Source organism: Oncorhynchus masou, chromosome 22, assembly GCF_036934945.1.
Source record: "Oncorhynchus masou masou isolate Uvic2021 chromosome 22, UVic_Omas_1.1, whole genome shotgun sequence".
Taxonomy (NCBI): Eukaryota; Metazoa; Chordata; class Actinopteri; order Salmoniformes; family Salmonidae; genus Oncorhynchus; species Oncorhynchus masou.
The window spans coordinates 9,759,293-9,778,772 of NC_088233.1; the positions used below are offsets into that span (position 1 = coordinate 9,759,293).

Sequence of the window (19,480 nt, forward strand, 5' to 3'; positions counted from 1 at the left end):
AACAAGACCCCTTTCCATTGGTCTTCATTTTCACGGAAACTCTGACGTAAAGAAGTACAGTATGTCCCATTATCAGGGACTCATGTTATGGAAATATACGTACAGAGAAATTTAATATATGGAAACTATATAATACAATGCAATTTCAGTAGATAGAGAATGGATGGTGTAATGATTCTAGAATGTAGGAAAATGTTTTAAAAAATGCATATGCATGGTTTTTCACATTGATGTTTTTCATGACAAAGTTACTGGTCCTGCCAAGTACTACTTTGATAGGACAAACAGTTTCCTAATGAGATATTCCTCAAATAAAACATGAACAAGTATCACAATACATTAACATAACACTTTTCACTTGTGTCCCATCAATAGCTGTTGATGCAGTGGTTTGTCAACTCACTATTAACACACAGATCAGAATATCCCCAACCTCATATTTAGTTAAATAAATAACAGTTTTCACCAAACAAAATTAACAGTACGGTTTCAGTTTCACAATAGCTTGCCTTATTTTATTTTTTATGAATCCCTTTGTCTTCAGAGGACAAATTATTATTTTTTAATTATAATTATTATATACGTGTTTTTATACATTTTTGGGCTTATTCGGTCAATAGGTACTGTAGTGTTTGTCTAGCACAGAGCGTTGGTGTCACCTTAATTGGGGAGAACGGGCTTGTGATAATGGCTGGAACAGAATAGTGGAATGGTCTGGTTCCCATGTGTTTGATGCCTGTTCATTCACGCCATTCCAGCTATTCTTATGAGCCGTCCTCCCCTCAGCAGCCTCCACTGTTAAGTGATGTCCTTAAAAATGGGTTAGGCGGGAAGCCATATTTTCTAAGGAAATAGGAAAATCCTTACTAAAAAATACATAATTATGATCCTATTAAAAACAGACGTGGTCCCACTGTGACTGCAGCAGAGAGAGAAGGGGGGAGCACACCTACAACAAATACAGTACACAAACACACACAACAGTGCTGCCAGAGGCCATCTCGTGACATTGGCTCTATCTTAATTTCTCTTTTCGACATTTCCTCGCATCCTCTCTCCTCTACTACTTTAAAATCATATTGGAAGAGAATGTCTCAGGTCCCTCCCTAGACCTTGTTCTCCAATGTGTTTTGAGAATGAGGCAAGGAGAAAGGATACAAGGAAGTGAGGAAAGATCAAGTGAAATCAGTCATTGAGTGATACGTCAGTGCTGTGTATCACTCCGCCTTCTTCTCTTTCAGCTCTTCTTTTCCTCTCAGTGCCATGCGGACGCTAGTCCAGACCTCCGTGTAAATCAGGGTGCCCAGGAAAACGACGGCAGTGCCCACCCAGTGCCAGGCGGTGAAGGGGTTCTTGAAGTAGAGGATGGAGAAGATGAGGCTGATGAACTTCCTCAGTGTGACCACCAGGGTCACAGTGAGAGAGGCACACTCTGTGGTCAGGATGAACACGCCGCGGATACACACGTATCTGAGGAGAAGGTGAAGGACTGCAAGAGGGTGATGATGATATGTGTTTAATAAAAATGTTATGCTTTTTTGCATTTCAACATGAAAAAAGGAATTCTCCGGTTGGAACATTATTGAGGATTTATGATAAAAACATCCGAAAGATTGATTCTATAATTCTTTTGACATGTTTCTACGAACTGTAATATGACTTTTCTTCTAAACTTTCGCCTGGACTTGCCCGCGCGTCGTGAGTTTGGACTGTGTACTAAACGCTCAAACAAAAAGGAGGTATTTGGACATAAACGCGCCAATGTAAACAGAGTTTGATATAAATATGAACTTTAACGAACAAAACATACATGTATTGTGTAACATGAAGTCCTATGAGTGTCATCTGATGTTTGAGGAATGTTGAGGAATGTTAATTATGAGATTTCTGTCGTTTTGAATTTGGCGCCCTGCACTTTCACTGGCTGTTGTCATATCGATCCCATTAGCGGGATCTAAGCCATAAGAAGTTTTAAAGGAAGTCTCAAGGTATTGCCAGCCTGAGCTAGAGTATCTAATGATAAACTGTAGACCACACTATCTACCAAGAGAGTCTATCTATATTATTCATAGCCATCTATTTACCACCACAAATCGATGCTGGCACAAAGACCGCACTCAGCGAGCTGTATAAGGCCATAAGCAAACAAGAAAATGCTCATCCAGAAGCGACACTCCTAGTAGCCGGGGACTTTAATGAAGGCAAACTTAAATCCGTTTTACATCATTTCTACCAGCATGTCACATGTGCAACCAGAGGGAAAAAAAACTCTAGACCACCTTTACTCCACACACAGAGACATATACAAAGCTCTCCCTCAATTAAGCAAATCTGACCATAATTATATCCTCTTGATTCATGCTTACAAGCAAAAAATAAGGCAGGAAGTACCAGTGACTCGCTCAATACGGAAGTTGTCAGATGATGCGGATGCTACAGGATTGTTTCACTGGAATATGTTCCAGGATTCGTCCAATGGCATTGAGGAGTATACCACCTCCGTCACCGGCTTCATCAATAAGTGCATCAACAACGTCATCCCCACAGTGACCGTACGTACATATCCCAACCAGAAGCCATTGATTACAGGCAACATCCGCACCGAGCTAAAGAGCTGCCACTTTCAAGGAGCGGGAGACTAATCTGGACGCTTATAAGAAATCCTGCTATGCCCTCAGATGAACCATCAAAAGGGCAAAGCATCAATACAGGACTAACACTGAATCCTACTACACCGGCTCTGATGCTCATCGGATGTGGGAGGGCTTGCAAGCTATTACGGACTACAAAGGGAAACCCAGCCACGAGCTGCACAGTGACGCGAGCCTCCCAGACGAGCTAAATAACTTTTATGCTCGCTTCGAGGCATGCAACACTGAAGCATGCATGAGAGCACCAGCTGTTCCGGACGAGTGTGTGATCACGTTCTCCGTAGCCGATGTGGGCAAGATCTGTCAACATTCACAAGGCAGCGAGGCCAGACAGATTACCATGACGTGTACTCAGGGCATGCGTGGACCAACTGGCAAGTGTCTTCACTAAAATGTTCAACCTCTCCCTGACCGACTCTGTAATACCTACATATTTGAAGAAGACCACCATAGTCCCTGTGCCCAAGAAAGCAAAAGGGAACCTGCCTAAATGACTACCGCCTGTACTCCCTGTTCACCCACAACTGAGTCGCCAAGCACGACTCCAACACCCTTATTAAGTTTGCTGACGACACAACAGTGGCAAGCCTGATCATGACAATGATGAGGCAGAATATAGGGAGGTCAGAGACCTGGCAGTGTGGTGCCAGATCAACAACCTCTCCCTCAACGTGAGCAAGACAAAGGAGTTGATCAGGAAAAGGAGGGCCGAACACGCCCCCATTCACATCGACGGGCTGTAGTGGAGCAGGTCGAGAGTTTCAAGTTCCTTGGTGTCCACATCCCCAACAAACTATCATGGTCCAAACACACCAAGACAGTCGTGAAGAGGGCACGACAACACCTTTTCCCCCTCAGGAGACTGAAAAGATTTAGCTTGGGTCCCCAGATCCTCAAAAAGTTCTACCGCTGCACCATCGAGAGCATCCTGACAGGTTGCATCACCGCCTGGTATGGCAACTGCTTGGAATCCGACCGTAAGGCGCCACAGAAGGTAGTGCGTATGTCCCAGTTCATCACTGGGGCCAAGCTTCCTGCAATCAAGGACCTACTGTCTCAGAGGAAGGCCCAAAAAATTGTCACAGACTCCAGTCACCCAAGTCATAGACTGTTCTCTCTGCTACTGCACGGCAAGTGGTACTGGATCGGCAAGTCTAGGTCCAAAAGGCCCCTTAACAGCTTCTACACCAAAGCCATAAGACTGTTGAACAACTAATGAAATGGCCACCTTTGATTTTACATTACTGGTACTCGCTGTTAATCATCTATGCAGTCACTTTACCTCTACCAAAATGTTCAAATTACCTCGACAAACCTGTACCCCCTGTACATAGCCTCGTTATTGTTACTTTGTGTTACTCTTCACGGTTTTCTGCGCATATGACAAATACAATTTGATTTGATCAAGGATACTGTGTGATTACGTTAATCAGCAGGTATAGCCACATCACTGGAACAGCCTGGCCAATCACAGGAACCTCTACAGGAGCTGGAAGACATATTACATTTAGGCTACAGCACAACAAGAGGACAACAGGACAAGAACTCAACATAATATTACAAGACTCCAACAGACATGTAAAGTCACTTCTTTACTATCATATATATACACACACACACACTAACACACACACACACACACACACACACACACACACACACACACACACACACACACACACACACACACACACACACACACACACAGTCGTGGCCAAAAGTTTTGAGAATGACACAAATATTCATTTTCAAAGTCTGCTGCCTCAGTTTGGATGATGGCAATTTGCATATACTCCAGAATGTTATGAAGAGTGATCAGATGAATTGCAATTAATTGCAAAGTCCCTGTTTGCCATGCAAATGAACTGAATCCCCCAAAAACATTTCCACTGCATTTCAGCCCTGCCACAAAAGGACCAGCTGACATCATGTCAGTGATTCTCTCGTTAACACAGGTGTGAGTGTTGACGAGGACAAGGCTGGAGATCACTCTGTCATGCTGATTGAGTTTGAATAACAGACTGGAAGCTTCAAGAGGAGGGTGGTGCTTGGAATCATTGTTCTTCCTCTGTCAACCATGGTTACCTTCAAGGAAACACGTGCCGTCATCATTGCTTTGCAAAAAGGGCTTCACAGGCAAGGATATTGCTGCCAGCAAGATTGCACATAAATCAACCATTTATCGGATCATCAAGAACTTCTGGAATGCATTTCAATTAACAGGTGTGCCAAGTTAAAAGTTAATTTGAGGAATTTCTTTCCTTCTTAATGCGTTTGAGCCAATCAGTTGTGTTTTGGCAAGGTAGGGGTGGTATACAGAATATTGCCCTATTTGGTAAAATACCAAGTCCATATTATGGCAAGAATAGCTCAAATAAGCATTACTTTAAGGCATGAAGTTCAGTCAATCCAACACATTTCAAGAACTTTGAAAGTTCCTTCAAGTGCAGTCGCAAAAACCATCAAGCGCTGTGATGAAACTGGCTCTCATGATGACCGCCACAGGAAAGGAAGATCCAGAGTTACCTCTGCTGCAGAGGATAAGTTCATTAGAGAGTTACCTGCCTCATAATTTGCAGCCCAAATAAATGCTTCACAGAGTTCAAGTAACAGACACATGTCAACATCAACTGTTCAGAGGTGACTGCGTGAATCAGGCCTTCATGGTCGAATTACTGCACAGAAACCACTACTAAAAGGACACCAATAAGAAGTGACTTGCTTTGGGCAAGAAACACGGGCAATGGACATTAGACCAGCAGATAGCTGTCCTTTGGTCTGATGAGTCCAAATGTAAGATTTTTGATTCCAACCGCCATGCCTTTGTGAGACGCAGAGTAGGTGAACGGATGATCTCTGCATGTGTGGTTCTCACCGTGAAGCATGGAGGAGGTGGTGTGAAGGGGCTTTTCTGGTGACACTGGCTGTGTTCTATTTAGATTTCAAGGCACACTTAACCAACATGGCTACCACAAGATTCTGCAGCGATACACTATCCCATCTGGTTTGCGCTATCATTTGTTTTTCAACAGGACAATGACTCAACACACCTCCAGGCTGTGTAAGGGCTATTTGACCAAGAAGGAGTGATGGAGTGCTGCATCAGATGACCTGGCCTCCACAATCACCTGACCTCAACCCAATTGAGGTGGTTTGTGATGAGTTGGACCGCAAAGTCGAGGAAAAGCAGCCAACAAGCGCTCAGAACTCTTTCAAGACTGTTTGAAAAGCATTCCAGGTGAAGCTGGTTGAGAGAATGCCAAGAGTGTGCAAAGCTGTCAAGGCAAAAGGCGGCTACTTTGAAGAATCTAAAATATATTTTGATTTGTTAACAGTTTTTTGGTTACTACATGATTCCATATGTGTTATTCCATAGTTTTGATGTCTTCACTATTATTCTACAATGTAGAAAATAGTACAAATAAAGAAAAAACCTTGAAAATAATAGGTGTGTCCAAGTTTTTGACTGGTACTGTACACACACTGAACAAAAATATAAACGCAATATGCAGCAATTTCAACAGTTTTACTGAGTTAAAGTTCATATAAGGAAATCAGTCAATTGAAATAAATTCATTAGGCCCTAATCTATGGATTTCAAATGACTGGGAATACAGATATGCATCTGTTGGTCACAGTTACCTTAAAAAATAGGTAGGGGTGTGGATCAGAAAACCAGTCAGCATCTGGTGTGACCACCATTCATTTGCCTCATGCAGCGTGATACATCTCCTTCACATAGAGTTGATCAGGCTGTTGATTGTGGCCTGTGGAATGTTGTCCCACTCCTCTTCAATGGCTGTGTGAAGTTGCTGGATATTGGCGGGAACTGGAATACACTATTGTACACATTGATCCAGAGCATCCCAAACATGCTAAATGGGTGACATGTTTGGTGAGTATGCAGGCCATGGAAGAACAGGGACATTTTCTACTTCCAGGAATTGTTTACAGATCCTTGCGACATGGGGCCGTGGATTATCATGCTGAGACATGAGGTGATGGCCGCGGATGAATGGCACGACAACGTGCCTCAGGATCTCATCACGATATCTCTGTACATTAAATTTGTCCATAGATAAAATGCAATCGTGTTCATTGTCCATAGCTTATGCCTGCCCATACCATAACCCCACCATGGAGCAAACCACTCGCACCAAATGACGCCATACATGCTGTCTAGCATCTGCCCGGTACAGTTGAAACTGGTTTTCATCCGTGAAGAGCACACTTCTCCAGCGTGCCAGTAGCCATCGAAGGTGAACATTTGCCCACTGAAGTCTAACTGCAGTCTTGTCAAGACCCTGGTGAGGACGACGAGCACGCAGATGAGTTTCCCTGAGATGGTTTCTGACAGTTTGTGCAGAAATTCTTCAGTTGTACAAACCCACTGCTTCAGCAGCTGTCCAGGTGATCCCGCAGGTGAAGAAGCTGGATGTGGATAGTCCTGGGCTGGTGTGGTTAAACGTGGTCTGCGGTTGTGAGGCCAGTTGGACGTACTGACAAATTCTCTTTAAAGGACATTGGAGGCCGCTTATGATAGAGAAAGGAACATTAAATGATGTGGCACCAGCTCTGTTGGACATTCCTTTTATTGTCCCCAGCACAAGGTTCACCTGTGTAATTATCATCAGCTTCTTGATATGCCACATCTACCAGGTCGATGGATTATCTTGGCTCACTACGAGGGATGTAAACAACTTCATGCACTAAATTTGAGAAAAATACGTTTTTTGTGCATATGGAAAAATTCTGGAATATTCTATTTCTGCTCATAAAACATTGGACCAACATTTTACATGTTGCATTCATATTTTTGTTCAGTGTAGATTCAACAAAGCATAAATGACTTCAGTCAGCAAAGACAACAACAACAATCTTAACCGTAGATTATTGAGGTTTGAAGTCCTTGCACTACACTGAATGAGGATTTGAATTGTAAAATTCTGTTCATTTTCTAATTTTCCAGGTTGTTCAGAAATCCCAGAGGTTTTTTTGGGAATCACGAAGGAATCCTCCAACTGGAACTAAAAAAAATGTTTTTTTAAACGTGGGAACTTTGCAACTCTACTCAACGAGGTTACTTTGACATGTTTCATTCAAATATTTGACTGTGTTTTAACTCACTGCTTTGACTGAAGAGGACACCATGGTTGTAGATATCCGAGGACAGAAGCAGGAACCCAGGAAGAGGTAAGCAGTGCTGAGAGGGCAACAAACAAAACATATTACAATGTCAGAGATTATGGGTAGATTTCCCAGACAGATGAAGCCTCATCCTCAACTAGAAAACATTCTCAATTGAGAATCTCCATTGAAATTGTTTTTTTGGTCCAGGTCTTAATCTTTTTGGTCTAAACTTAATCTGCGTCGAGGAAACTAAATGTGCAGAGAAGAGACATACATACATAAGAGGTACAGTACAAATCAAGCACTGCACACAAAACACTGACAATTAAGCAACTCTGTTTGCAGCAAATGTTAAGGACTAGGCTTTGTGCTATTGTATGGTGGAGCATTATGTTTGGTGATTGAAGCAAAGCTTTTTAATCTCCCTTGCCAGGAGATACACGACAGTCACTTTTGTTAGTTACTTTGCCTGAAGAAGTGTGCATTTTCATACATTTTACATTTAAGTCATTTAGCAGACGCTCTTATCCAGAGCGACTTACAAATTGGTGAATTCACCTTCTGACATCAGTGGAACAGCCACTTTACAATAGTGCATCTAAATCATTTAAGGGGGGGTGAGAAGGATTGCTTTATCCTATCCTAGGTATTCCTTGAAGAGGTGGGGTTTCAGGTGTCTCCGGAAGGTGGTGATTGACTCCGCTGTCCTGGCGTCGTGAGGGAGTTTGTTCCACCATTGGGGGCCAGAGCAGCGAACAGTTTTGACTGGGCTGAGCGGGAACTGTACTTCCTCAGTGGTAGGGAGGCGAGCAGGCCAGAGGTGGATGAACGCAGTGCCCTTGTTTGGGTGTAGGGCCTGATCAGAGCCTGGAGGTACTGCGGTGCCGTTCCCCTCACAGCTCCGTAGGCAAGCACCATGGTCTTGTAGCGGATGCGAGCTTCAACTGGAAGCCAGTGGAGAGAGCGGAGGAGCGGGGTGACGTGAGAGAACTTGGGAAGGTTGAACACCAGACGGGCTGCGGCGTTCTGGATGAGTTGTAGGGGTTTAATGGCACAGGCAGGGAGCCCAGCCAACAGCGAGTTGCAGTAATCCAGACGGGAGATGACAAGTGCCTGGATTAGGACCTGCGCCGCTTCCTGTGTGAGGCAGGGGCGTACTCTGCGGATGTTGTAGAGCATGAACCTACAGGTACGGCATCTGTCAGGTATGAAATGCATTGTAGACAGGAGTTTAGGGTTGACGCTAAGGGCGATATTTTTTCCAAGGCAAAAAAAATGAAAACACAAAGCAGACAAAACTCTTGGTCCTTTAAAAACCTGCTGTATGTAACAAATATTGTGTGCTATAGCTTGATAAAATAAATAAATGTGACTCTGGATGACAACATTAGGGATATTTTCCACTTTGTGTTCGGTTTGCTTGCCGCGTTACTAAAGAGTATCGCGTTGATGGTATCGTCTAAGCCCTGGTTGACACTCACGTTGTAGAAGAGAGCCTCCTTGGAGTGTTTGCCATACTGCTTGTACAGGGTCTCCTGGAAAATGCCCATTCTCGCAGACATGAGCAGAGCAAAGGTCAACATGGCGATCCCTAGAATAACAACAAAGCTAGGTCAGAAAATCAAGTGGATCATGGTTAAGATACTGATACACACACACACACACACACACACACACACACACACACACACACACACACACACACACACTCAGGCTGGGGCTGAGTGAGTTCCATTTCTTTTCAAACACTGAAGAAAGTTTGTTTTGTTTAGCTTGACTCCCCAGAGTCAGATGAACTTGTGGATACCACATTATATATCTGTGCCCAGCATGAAGGAAGTTTGAGGTCGTTTCACGAATCAATGCTATCAAGCATTAGCACAATGCCTGGAAGTCTTCAGGATCAGCTAGTATGTAAACATTAAATAGGGAATTGGATAGGTAATGCACCAGGGGCTGAATTATAACTTGAGATCTGTAGGCGCCAATAGAATTTAGGGCGGCCCATAGGGCGGCGCACAATTGGCCCAGCATCGTCTGGGTTTGGCTGGGGTCGGCCATCATTGTAAATAAGAATTTGTTCTTAACTGACTTGCCTGGTTAAATAAAGGTTAAATAAAAATAAAAACTGTCAACAACTGAAACAATAAGTGGCCAGTTCTCGGTTAAAAGATAGTCCCAACTTGTCTGGGCTCAGGTAACGATCTCAATATCAAAAATGCAAGTCAACAAAGACTTCTGGCTGAGTGAGAGTGATGACTCAGTCAAATCAATCCTGTACACACCCAACAGTACACACCCATGGCAAACTTACCTAGCAGCCAGTGCAGGAAGGCATAAACATCTTGGTCCTCTGAGCCCTCGGCCTCTGTGTTCTTCACAAGGAAAAACAGAGGTCACTTAATAGCACGTTATTAACAACTCTGCTACAACACAACTGTGTAACAATCTGATGAACAACTCTGCTACAACACAACTGTGAAGCGGCAACCCACAATGCACTTTATATGGAAGAAAAGTGTGTGGTTGAACAGAAACATGTTAATGAGGACCTCACCACTTGTCTGGCGGACATAATGGTGCATATGAAGATACCCAGAGACACCATCGCTATAGAGAGATATTTACTCATTGAATACCTGCAGGGGAAAAGATGCAGTTCCTGGTTTTAGAACCTTCCTATCAGAGTTTAGTTAACCAGATTAGCTATAAGATCTATAAAAAATATAGTTAAGCTCATAATTATAAACAGAAGTCTGAGCATGCAACACAGTGACAAAAGCAGCAACACATTCCCATGATGCAACACATAATACAACTGAAGTGCAAAGCATTAATCTATCAAAATAATGGTTCTAGGGTGTCATTTTAGCAAAATCTACATTCTAACATGTTAAACGAGTTTAAAGGGTTGTGATATGAGGGGGGGGGTATATAAAGAGTGCCAGGGCAAGAGATATTAGGCAGGGATGTATACCTTTTCTTCAGAATCATTATACCCAGGATCATATTAGCTATTAATGATCCCTGTGGAGATATAACACACAAAGCACACACTTAGTCAACCAATAACAGATTTTTAGATGGTAATAGGTGGTATGAGGCATCAGACATTGAGTTAAAGTTAGGCTATAAGGACATTGATTTGGATTAAGGAAATTGATATACTTACAGATCTGAAGATCATGTGCAGAGGCATAGCAATATTGAAGTTGAGGGCATAGTTGTTGATCACACTGACAGTGAAGAACATGGTCACCATGATCACATAGTTGCTATAAAGAAGAAATAAACACAACGTTTGAATGAAAACTGTGCTTCTCATCTCATTCTTAACAGACAGACAGACAGACAGACAGACAGACAGACAGAGACAGACAGACAGACAGACAGACAGACAGACAGACAGACCGGCAGACCGACAGACCGGCAGACACGCAGACAGACAACAAAATGATAACTAGACATTAGGACGTTAGGCTACCTCATTGGAATAGCTGGTTTCTTTCTTCCAAAGTTCGTCTCGAAGATTAACCCCTCCAATGCAATGAAGGCAAATTGAGCAAAGGTCACAATGTTGCCACATCCTGGAAACTTTCTGGGAGAAGGAAGAATGCATTAACAGTGTGTATGAATCGTATAAATTAGTAGGAAATATGCTAGCCTACATAATATATTAGTGTAATGTAAGCGAAACATCATCTTAGCTATACAACCAAAGAATGCAGAAATACTGAAAAGATTGAACCTAATTTAACCATGGAAGCTAGTAGCCTAGTCTAGCGCAGTCAATAGTTCATTCGTTCAGTTCATAACTGACCTTACAAGTAGTTCCAGAAACACAACATTGCTGCAGCACCCAACAAAAACAAGAAGTACTGCAAAAATGGTGTTCATGTTTGCAGTTATCGGTAAAAACTTTGTCGGAAATTATATACGTTACTTGTTCAAGAGTATTTCTAACGAGGACATTGTGTAAACACAGGTTCCAGTCCGAGATAAAGCTAGATGAATAAATTGGTACGCATGGGTATTGTAGTTTTCACAAGGATAACAACATTTCCCATAAAGATAGTCTTTACGCAGCACTGCGCATAAGTGATTCCTGCGAACGTATCATTTGAGCGTACATGCGTCGATCCAGAAGACGTGGCTCCAGCTTTTCTACTCTGCTGTCAACAAGCTTCACACAACAGAGACTGCTAGAAGCTATCTAACGATTATTGAATGAGCAGTAGTTATTGGCCAATTGCTACACTGCAGCCAAAATGATCTCTCTAACGGATTCACAAAGTAAGACCATTTTAATTTAGAAATGAAATGTTTTAAGCTTGTTTATTCGCTTTGTGAACTACTTATTCTAGCTAGCTATAATTTAATGAATGGGACCAGTTGGGCCCATCGCCCTATTTTATGAGCTTCAATGCTAGTCATATCATTGCAGCTTAGGCATCGCTAGTTAGAAGAATCTGTACTGTAGTTCGTAGCTAGCTCATGAGTTCCCTGATCTCCAGACTGAGTGCCGTATGGATGGAAGGATGGAGGTGTCAATCCAATGTCAATGGAAAGCGTAAAGGAACTATGTATTAACATCTATTTTGGCTCTACAGAGATCGGGATGGGGTTGACAGGCTTCGGCGTGTTCTTCCTCTTCTTCGGTATGGTCCTGTTTTTTGACAAAGCTCTTCTTGCCATTGGAAATGTGAGTTACAGCCCAAGCCTACATAATCATAATGTTATGACGTATGCCATAGATTCCCCTCTGTGTGTATGTGCACCAGCTTTCTTTATGGTAAAGTAACAAGACTGCCTCATTTCTGCTGCTATACTCCTTCCTCTCTGGAAGAAACACTTTCAGCTATTGTTGTGGAGGCCTTTGATGATTCTCTGTTGTAATGCATGGCAACACTTCCTTAGCGGCAGTATTGTCAGGGTTTGTGATCAAACCACCGTGTCAGGACCTGTCTAGCTTGTATTATTGGTATGTGACCTCCAGCAGGTTGCATAGCTAAATTAAGTGATAAGACCTACTGTATTGCACTAGCTTTGCATCCAAAATGATTTCACTACCTTTCACCTCACCGCTGTTGAAGTGAAACAACTGTAGCAACACAAAACAAAAATATGAACTCAAAATGTAAAGTGTTGGTCCCATAATTCTTGAGCTGAAATAAAAGATCCCGGAAATGTTCCATATGCACAAAAAGCTTTATTACTCTCAAATTTTTGGCAACATTTTTGTTTATATCCCTGTTAGTGAACATTTTATATTTTGTCAAGATAATCCGTCCACCTGACAGATGTGACATAACAAGAAGCTGATTAAACAGCAATATCATTACACAGGTGCAATCTAAAATGTGCAGTTTTGTCACACACCACAATGCCACAGATGTCTCGAGGGTGCAATTTGCATGCTGACTGCAGGAATTTCCACCAAAGCTGTTGCCAGAGAATGTAATGTTAATTTCTCTATTATAACCCACCTCCAATGTTGTTTTAGAGAATTTGGCTGTATGTCCAACTGGCCTCACACCCACAAACCACGTGCATGGTGTCGTGTGGGTGAGCGGTTTGTTGATGTCAACGTTGTGAACCTAGTGCCCCATGGTGGCGGTGGGGGTATGGGCAGGCATAAGCTACTGACAACGAACACAATTGCATTTTATCAATGGCAATTTTGAATGCACAGAGATACCTTGACGAGATCTTAAGGCCCATTGTTGTGCCATTCAGCCACCACCATCACCTCATGTTTCAGCACGATAATGCACAGTCTCATGTCGCAAGGATCTGTACACAATTCCAGGAAGCTGAAAATGTCCCCGTTATTCCATGGCCTGCACACTCCCCATGTCACCCATTGAGCATGTTTTGGATGCTCTGAATCGACGTGTACGACAGCATGTTCCAGTTCCCGCCAATATCCAGCAACTTCGCACAGCCATTGAAGAGGAGTGAGACAACATTCCACAGGCCACAATCAACAGCCTGATCAACTCTATGTGAAGGAGATGTATCGCGCTGCATGATGCAAATAAATGGTGGTCACACCAGATATTGACTAGTTTTCTGATCCACGCCCCTACCTATTGTCTTTAAGGGATCTATCTATCTATCTATCTATCTATCTATCTATCTATCTATCTATCTATCTATCTATCTATCTATCTATCTCCAGTCATGTGAAATCAATAGATTAGGGCCTAATGAATGTTTTGTTTTTCAATTGACTGATTTCCATATATGAACTGTAACTCAGTAAAATCTTTGAAATTGTAGCATGTTGAATTTATATTTTTGTTAAGTATAAATGAGTTTGGATGCCGCCAGGCTAGTACTGCCAATCCTCTGTTAATTTATTGTCCCCGTGTTTGTGTGTCAGATATTGTTTGTAGCAGGCCTAGCCTTTGTCATCGGCTTGGAGCGTACCTTCAAATTCTTCTTCCAGAGACACAAATTTAAAGCCACCAGTTTCTTCCTGGGGGGCGTGGTCGTGGTTCTGATTGGCTGGCCCATCATTGGAGTGGTGCTGGAGATGTATGGATTTTTCCTCTTATTCAGGTGAGTTGGTCTGAAATGAAAGTTGGTCCCAAAAAAATGGGCTAATCTCAAGTTTTTTTTCCCTTGCTTCCTCTCTCCTTCTCTAATCAAAATATCAGAGGTAAGCGATGAGAGCTTTGGAGGAGAAACAACCTTAAATATTCTCCTCCGGTGCTCTCCCAAATCAAATCAAATTTGTCACATACACATGGTTAGCAGATGTTAATGCGAGTGTAGTGAAATGCTTGTGCTTCTAGTTCCGACAATGCAGTAATAACCAACAAGTAATCTAACTAACAATTCCAAAACTACTGTCTTATACACACAAGTGTAAGGGGATAAAGAATATGTACATGAAGATATATGAATGAGTGATGGTACAGAGCAGCATAGGCAAGATACAGTAGATGGTATTGAGTACAGTATATACAAATGAGATGAGTATGTAAACAAAGTGGCATAGTAAAAGTGGCTAGTGATACATGTATTGCATAAAGATGCAGTAGATGATAGAGTACAGTATATACAGTGCCTTGCGAAAGTATTCGGCCCCCTTGAACTTTGCGACCTTTTGCCACATTTCAGGCTTCTAACATAAAGATATAAAACTGTATTTTTTTTGTGAAGAATCAACAACAAGTGGGACACAATCATGAGGTGGAACGACATTTATTGGATATTTCAAACTTTTTTAACAAATCAAAAACTGAAAAATTGGGCGTGCAAAATTATTCAGCCCCCTTAAGTTAATACTTTGTAGCGCCACCTTTTGCTGCGATTTCAGCTGTAAGTTGCTTGGGGTATGTCTCTATCAGTTTTGCACATCGAAAGACTGAAATTTTTTCCCATTCCATTCCTCCTTGCAAAACAGCTCGAGCTCAGTGAGGTTGGATGGAGAGCATTTGTGAACAGCAGTTTTCAGTTCTTTCCACAGATTCTCGATTGGATTCAGGTCTGGACTTTGACTTGGCCATTCTAACACCTGGATATGTTTATTTTTGAACCATTCCATTGTAGATTTTGCTTTATGTTTTGGATCATTGTCTTGTTGGAAGACAAATCTCCGTCCCAGTCTCAGGTCTTTTGCAGACTCCATTAGGTTTTCTTCCAGAATGGCCCTGTATTTGGCTCCATCCATCTTCCCATCAATTTTAACCATCTTCCCTGTCCCTGCTGAAGAAAAGCAGGCCCAAACCATGATGCTGCCACCACCATGTTTGACAGTGGGTATGGTGTGTTCAGGGTGATGAGCTGTGTTATGTTTGGCATAAAAGCAACGTTTTGCATTGTTGCCAAAAAGTTCAATTTTGGTTTCATCTGACCAGAGCACCTTCTTCCACATGTTTGGTGTGTCTCCCAGGTGGCTTGTGGCAAACTTTAAATGACACTTTTTATGGATATCTTTATATCTTTATGTTTGAAGCCTGAAATGTGGCAAAAGGTCGCAAAGTTCAAGGGGGCCGAAAACTTTCGCAAGGCACTGTACGTATACATATGAGATGAATAATGTAGGGTATGTAAACATTATATTAGGTAGCATTGCTTAAAGTGGCTAGTGATATATTTTACATCATTTCCCACCAATTCCCATTATTAAAGTGGCTGGAGTTGAGTCAGTGTGTTTGCAGCAGCCACTCAATGTTAGTGGTGGCTGTTTAACAGCCTGATGGCCTTGAGATAGAAGCTGTTTTTCAGTCTCTCGGTCCCAGCTTTGATGCACCTGTACTGACCTCGCCTTCTGGATGATAGCGGGGTGAACAGGCAGTGGCTCGGGTGGTTGTTGTCCTTGATGATCTTTATGGCCTTCCTGTAACATCGGGTGGTGTAGGTGTCCTGGAGGGCAGGTAGTTTGCCCCCGGTGATGCGTTGTGCAGACCTCACTACCCTCTGGAGAGCCTTACGGTTGTGGGCGGAGCAGTTGCCGTACCAGGCGGTGATACAGCCCGCCAGGATGCTCTCGATTGTGCATCTGTAGAAGTTTGTGAGTGCTTTTGGTGACAAGCCGAATTTCTTCAGCCTCCTGAGGTTGAAGAGGCGCTGCTGCGCCTTCTTCACGATGCTGTCTGTGTGGTTGGACAAATTCAGTTTGTCTGTGATGTGTATGCCGAGGAACTTAAAACTTACTACCCTCTCCTCTACTGTTCCATCAATGTGGATAGGGTGGTGTTCCCTCTGCTGTTTCCTGAAGTCCACAATCATCTCCTTAGTTTTGTTGACGTTGAGTGTGAGGTTATTTTCCTGACACCACACTCCGAGGGCCCTCACCTCCTCCCTGTAGGCCGTCTCGTTGTTGTTGGTAATCAAGCCTACCACTGTTGTGTCGTCCGCAAACTTGATGATTGAGTTGGAGGCGTGCGTGGCCACGCAGTCGTGGGTGAACAGGGAGTACAGGAGAGGGCTCAGAACGCACCCTTGTGGGGCCCCAGTGTTGAGGATCAGCGGGGTGGAGATGTTGTTGCCTACCCTCACCACCTGGGGGCGGCCCGTCAGGAAGTCCAGTACCCAGTTGCACAGGGCGGGGTCGAGACCCAGGGTCTCGAGCTTGATGACTAGCTATGGTGTTAAATGCCGGGCTGTAGTCAATGAACAGCATTCTCACATAGGTATTCCTCTTGTCCAGATGGGTTAGGGCAGTGTGCAGTGTGGTTGAGATTGCATCGTCTGTGGACCTATTTGGGCGGTAAGCAAATTGGAGTGGGTCTAGGGTGTCAGGAAGGGTGGAGGTGATATGGTCCTTGACTAGTCTCTCAAAGCACTTCATGATGACGGAGGTGAGTGCTACGGGGCTGTAGTCGTTTAGCTCAGTTACCTTAGCTGTCTTGGGAACAGGAACAATGGTGGCCCTCTAGAAGCATGTGGGAACAGCAGACTGGGATAGGGATTGATTGAATATGTCCGTAAACACACCAGCCAGCTGGTCTGCGCATGCTCTGAGGGCGCGGCTGGGGATGCCGTCTGGGCCTGCAGCCTTGCGAGGGTTAACACGTTTAAATGTTTTACTCACCTCGGCTGCAGTGAAGAAGAGTCTGCATGTTTTTGTTGCAGGCCGTGTCAGTGGCACTGTATTGTCCTCAAAGCGGGCAAAAAAGTTATTTAGTCTGCCTGGGAGCAAGACATCCTGGTCCGTGACTGGGCTGGTTTTCTTTTTGTAATCCGTGATTGACTGTAGACCCTGCCACATGCCTCTTGTGTCTGAGCCGTTGAATTGAGATTCTACTTTGTCTCTATACTGACACTTAGCTTGTTTGATTGCCTTGCGGAGGGAATGGCTGCACTGTTTGTATTCGGTCATGTTTCCGGTCACCTTGCCCTGATTAAAAGCAGTGGTTCGCGCTTTCAGTTTCACGCGAATGCTGCCATCAATCCACGGTTTGCTTCCCTCTGATATTTTGGGAAGGTGGGGGTGTGATGTACCAAGGATGTGATGAATCAAGAAATCTACTTTTGAATTTCACCTTAAATGATAGTCCTCCTCAGTCTCTCACCTCTCTATGCCACTCTCTTCTCTTTTCCAGGGGCTTTTTCCCAGTGGCAGTAGGCTTCATCAGGAGGGTGCCTGTCCTCGGGTCCATACTCAACCTCCCAGGGATTAGTGGAGTAAGTATCACGTTTATTTGCTGTGTGTAATGTGGCAAAGTTCATAGAATTGTCAGTCAGCTGTTTTTGTTTCATTACTTTTTTTCATCACTGTGCCTGTCCTCAAGGCGGTTCCAGATGCACATTAAGCCTAGTCCTTGACTAAAAAGTGCTTAAATGGAGATTCTCCGTTGAGCTTGATTTTTAGTCTACGACTAGGCTTAATCTGTGACCGGGAAACAAGCCCCTGAATTGGTAAGATTGTGGTTTACTGATAATCAAATTCTCTCTTCTTCAGTTGGTGGACAAAGTCAGCGACAGCAACAATATGGTATAACAGTGACAACCTTTGGATTGGAGGGTATTATATCGCTTAACTCTATTTATATAATGGGGACTTTGTTCCCTACTGGTCAACTACTATTGGTCAACACAAGTTAAAGGTCAAAGCTGTGATTCAAAAACCTCTTTCTGTTCAAAGAAATATAATCTTATTTTGGGCGTGTATGAATACGACTGGCTGCGTAAAGTTTATTTAAGGAAACGATAAGGAAACGGCTTCGTAACCTGGTTGCCATTGATGGACATTGTTACTAAAGGACTACTTTATTTCGAATTCCAATGGGTGAATTGGGCCCTTTTTGTGTTAATGTCCGTTCCTGATCGACTGATGATGATGATGATGATGATTGACATGTGACTGGACAGCTCTTTGGAGGAGTCTGGAATCTGTTACAGATGCCTTTCTTCTACATTGATAGATATGTTCTAGATTGGAATGTTGTGCCTGTAGCATCACAAAGACAATCGTTTTTGGGTTACCTTTTGGGTAACCTCTGAAGATTTTGTACGGCTGTTGAGAACACAGCTTGTTTTACACCTGGGGCCTATTCTGGAGGCTGTAGCTTTACTGAACGCTCAGATAGAAATGTATAATGTAGAACGGATATGATTGTCAGAGAATTATGTCAGCTCTGCTTATTCTATTTCTATCTGCAATGTTCAGAATGTTCAGCGTCACTGAATACACACCTGCTACACCTGCCCATGAATGGTATCCGGAGCTGAATTTTCCAATTTTAGACTATTCCATTAGTCCTACAGGAAATCTCCACCCACCCGGGACACTGCGCGAGCTAAAACAAATGCCTCCAATGCTACAAATGTGTCTCTACAGCCCAGATACTGCTGGTCTCACAGCTTGGCTTTACAAGTCACTTTCTATTTAATGAATTAAGAGCCTTGTTGTTAGAGAGATGTTTTACTCAATGTACAGTATCTTTTGTAAATACATGCTTGAAATAAAGTATGTTTTTTAAAATTCTGTTTGTCAGACAAATTTGTTTTAATGACACATGAAATTCAGATGACAGTAATGTAGATTAAAATAACCGGAAATTCTGCTTTAAATTGGAATGTCGATTCTAGCAGGCCCCCGCACCTCTCTGATTCAGATGGGTTGGGTTAAATGCGGAAGACACATTTCAGTTGAATACATTCAGTTGTACAACTGACTAGGTATCCCCCTTTCATGTGTAAAATGTATAATTAGGAACAATAAGCAGGATAATCCAGTGAAC

At 43.0% G+C, this 19,480-nt stretch overlaps 2 protein-coding genes across 2 annotated transcripts; one reads left to right on the forward strand and one right to left on the reverse strand.

Moving 5' to 3' along the window:
• Positions 1–487: 487 nt before the first annotated feature.
• Positions 488–11,810, reverse strand: LOC135508986 (UDP-xylose and UDP-N-acetylglucosamine transporter). Its single transcript, XM_064929247.1, has 10 exons — positions 11,602–11,810; positions 11,266–11,379; positions 10,954–11,056; positions 10,759–10,808; positions 10,339–10,420; positions 10,096–10,156; positions 9,263–9,372; positions 7,779–7,854; positions 4,065–4,140; positions 488–1,470 (listed from the first exon to the last, which is right to left on the reverse strand). Exons 1-10 carry the CDS (start codon positions 11,676–11,678, stop codon positions 1,218–1,220), a joined length of 1,002 nt encoding a protein of 333 aa, XP_064785319.1. The 5' UTR covers positions 11,679–11,810; the 3' UTR covers positions 488–1,217.
• An 85-nt stretch (positions 11,811–11,895) lies between these two features.
• Positions 11,896–19,221, forward strand: LOC135508987 (vesicle transport protein GOT1B-like). Its single transcript, XM_064929248.1, has 5 exons — positions 11,896–12,074; positions 12,392–12,483; positions 14,167–14,345; positions 17,840–17,921; positions 18,199–19,221. The coding sequence occupies exons 1-5, from the start codon at positions 12,050–12,052 to the stop codon at positions 18,235–18,237; spliced, it is 417 nt and encodes a 138-aa protein (XP_064785320.1). The 5' UTR covers positions 11,896–12,049; the 3' UTR covers positions 18,238–19,221.
• The last annotated feature ends 259 nt before the right edge of the window (positions 19,222–19,480 follow it).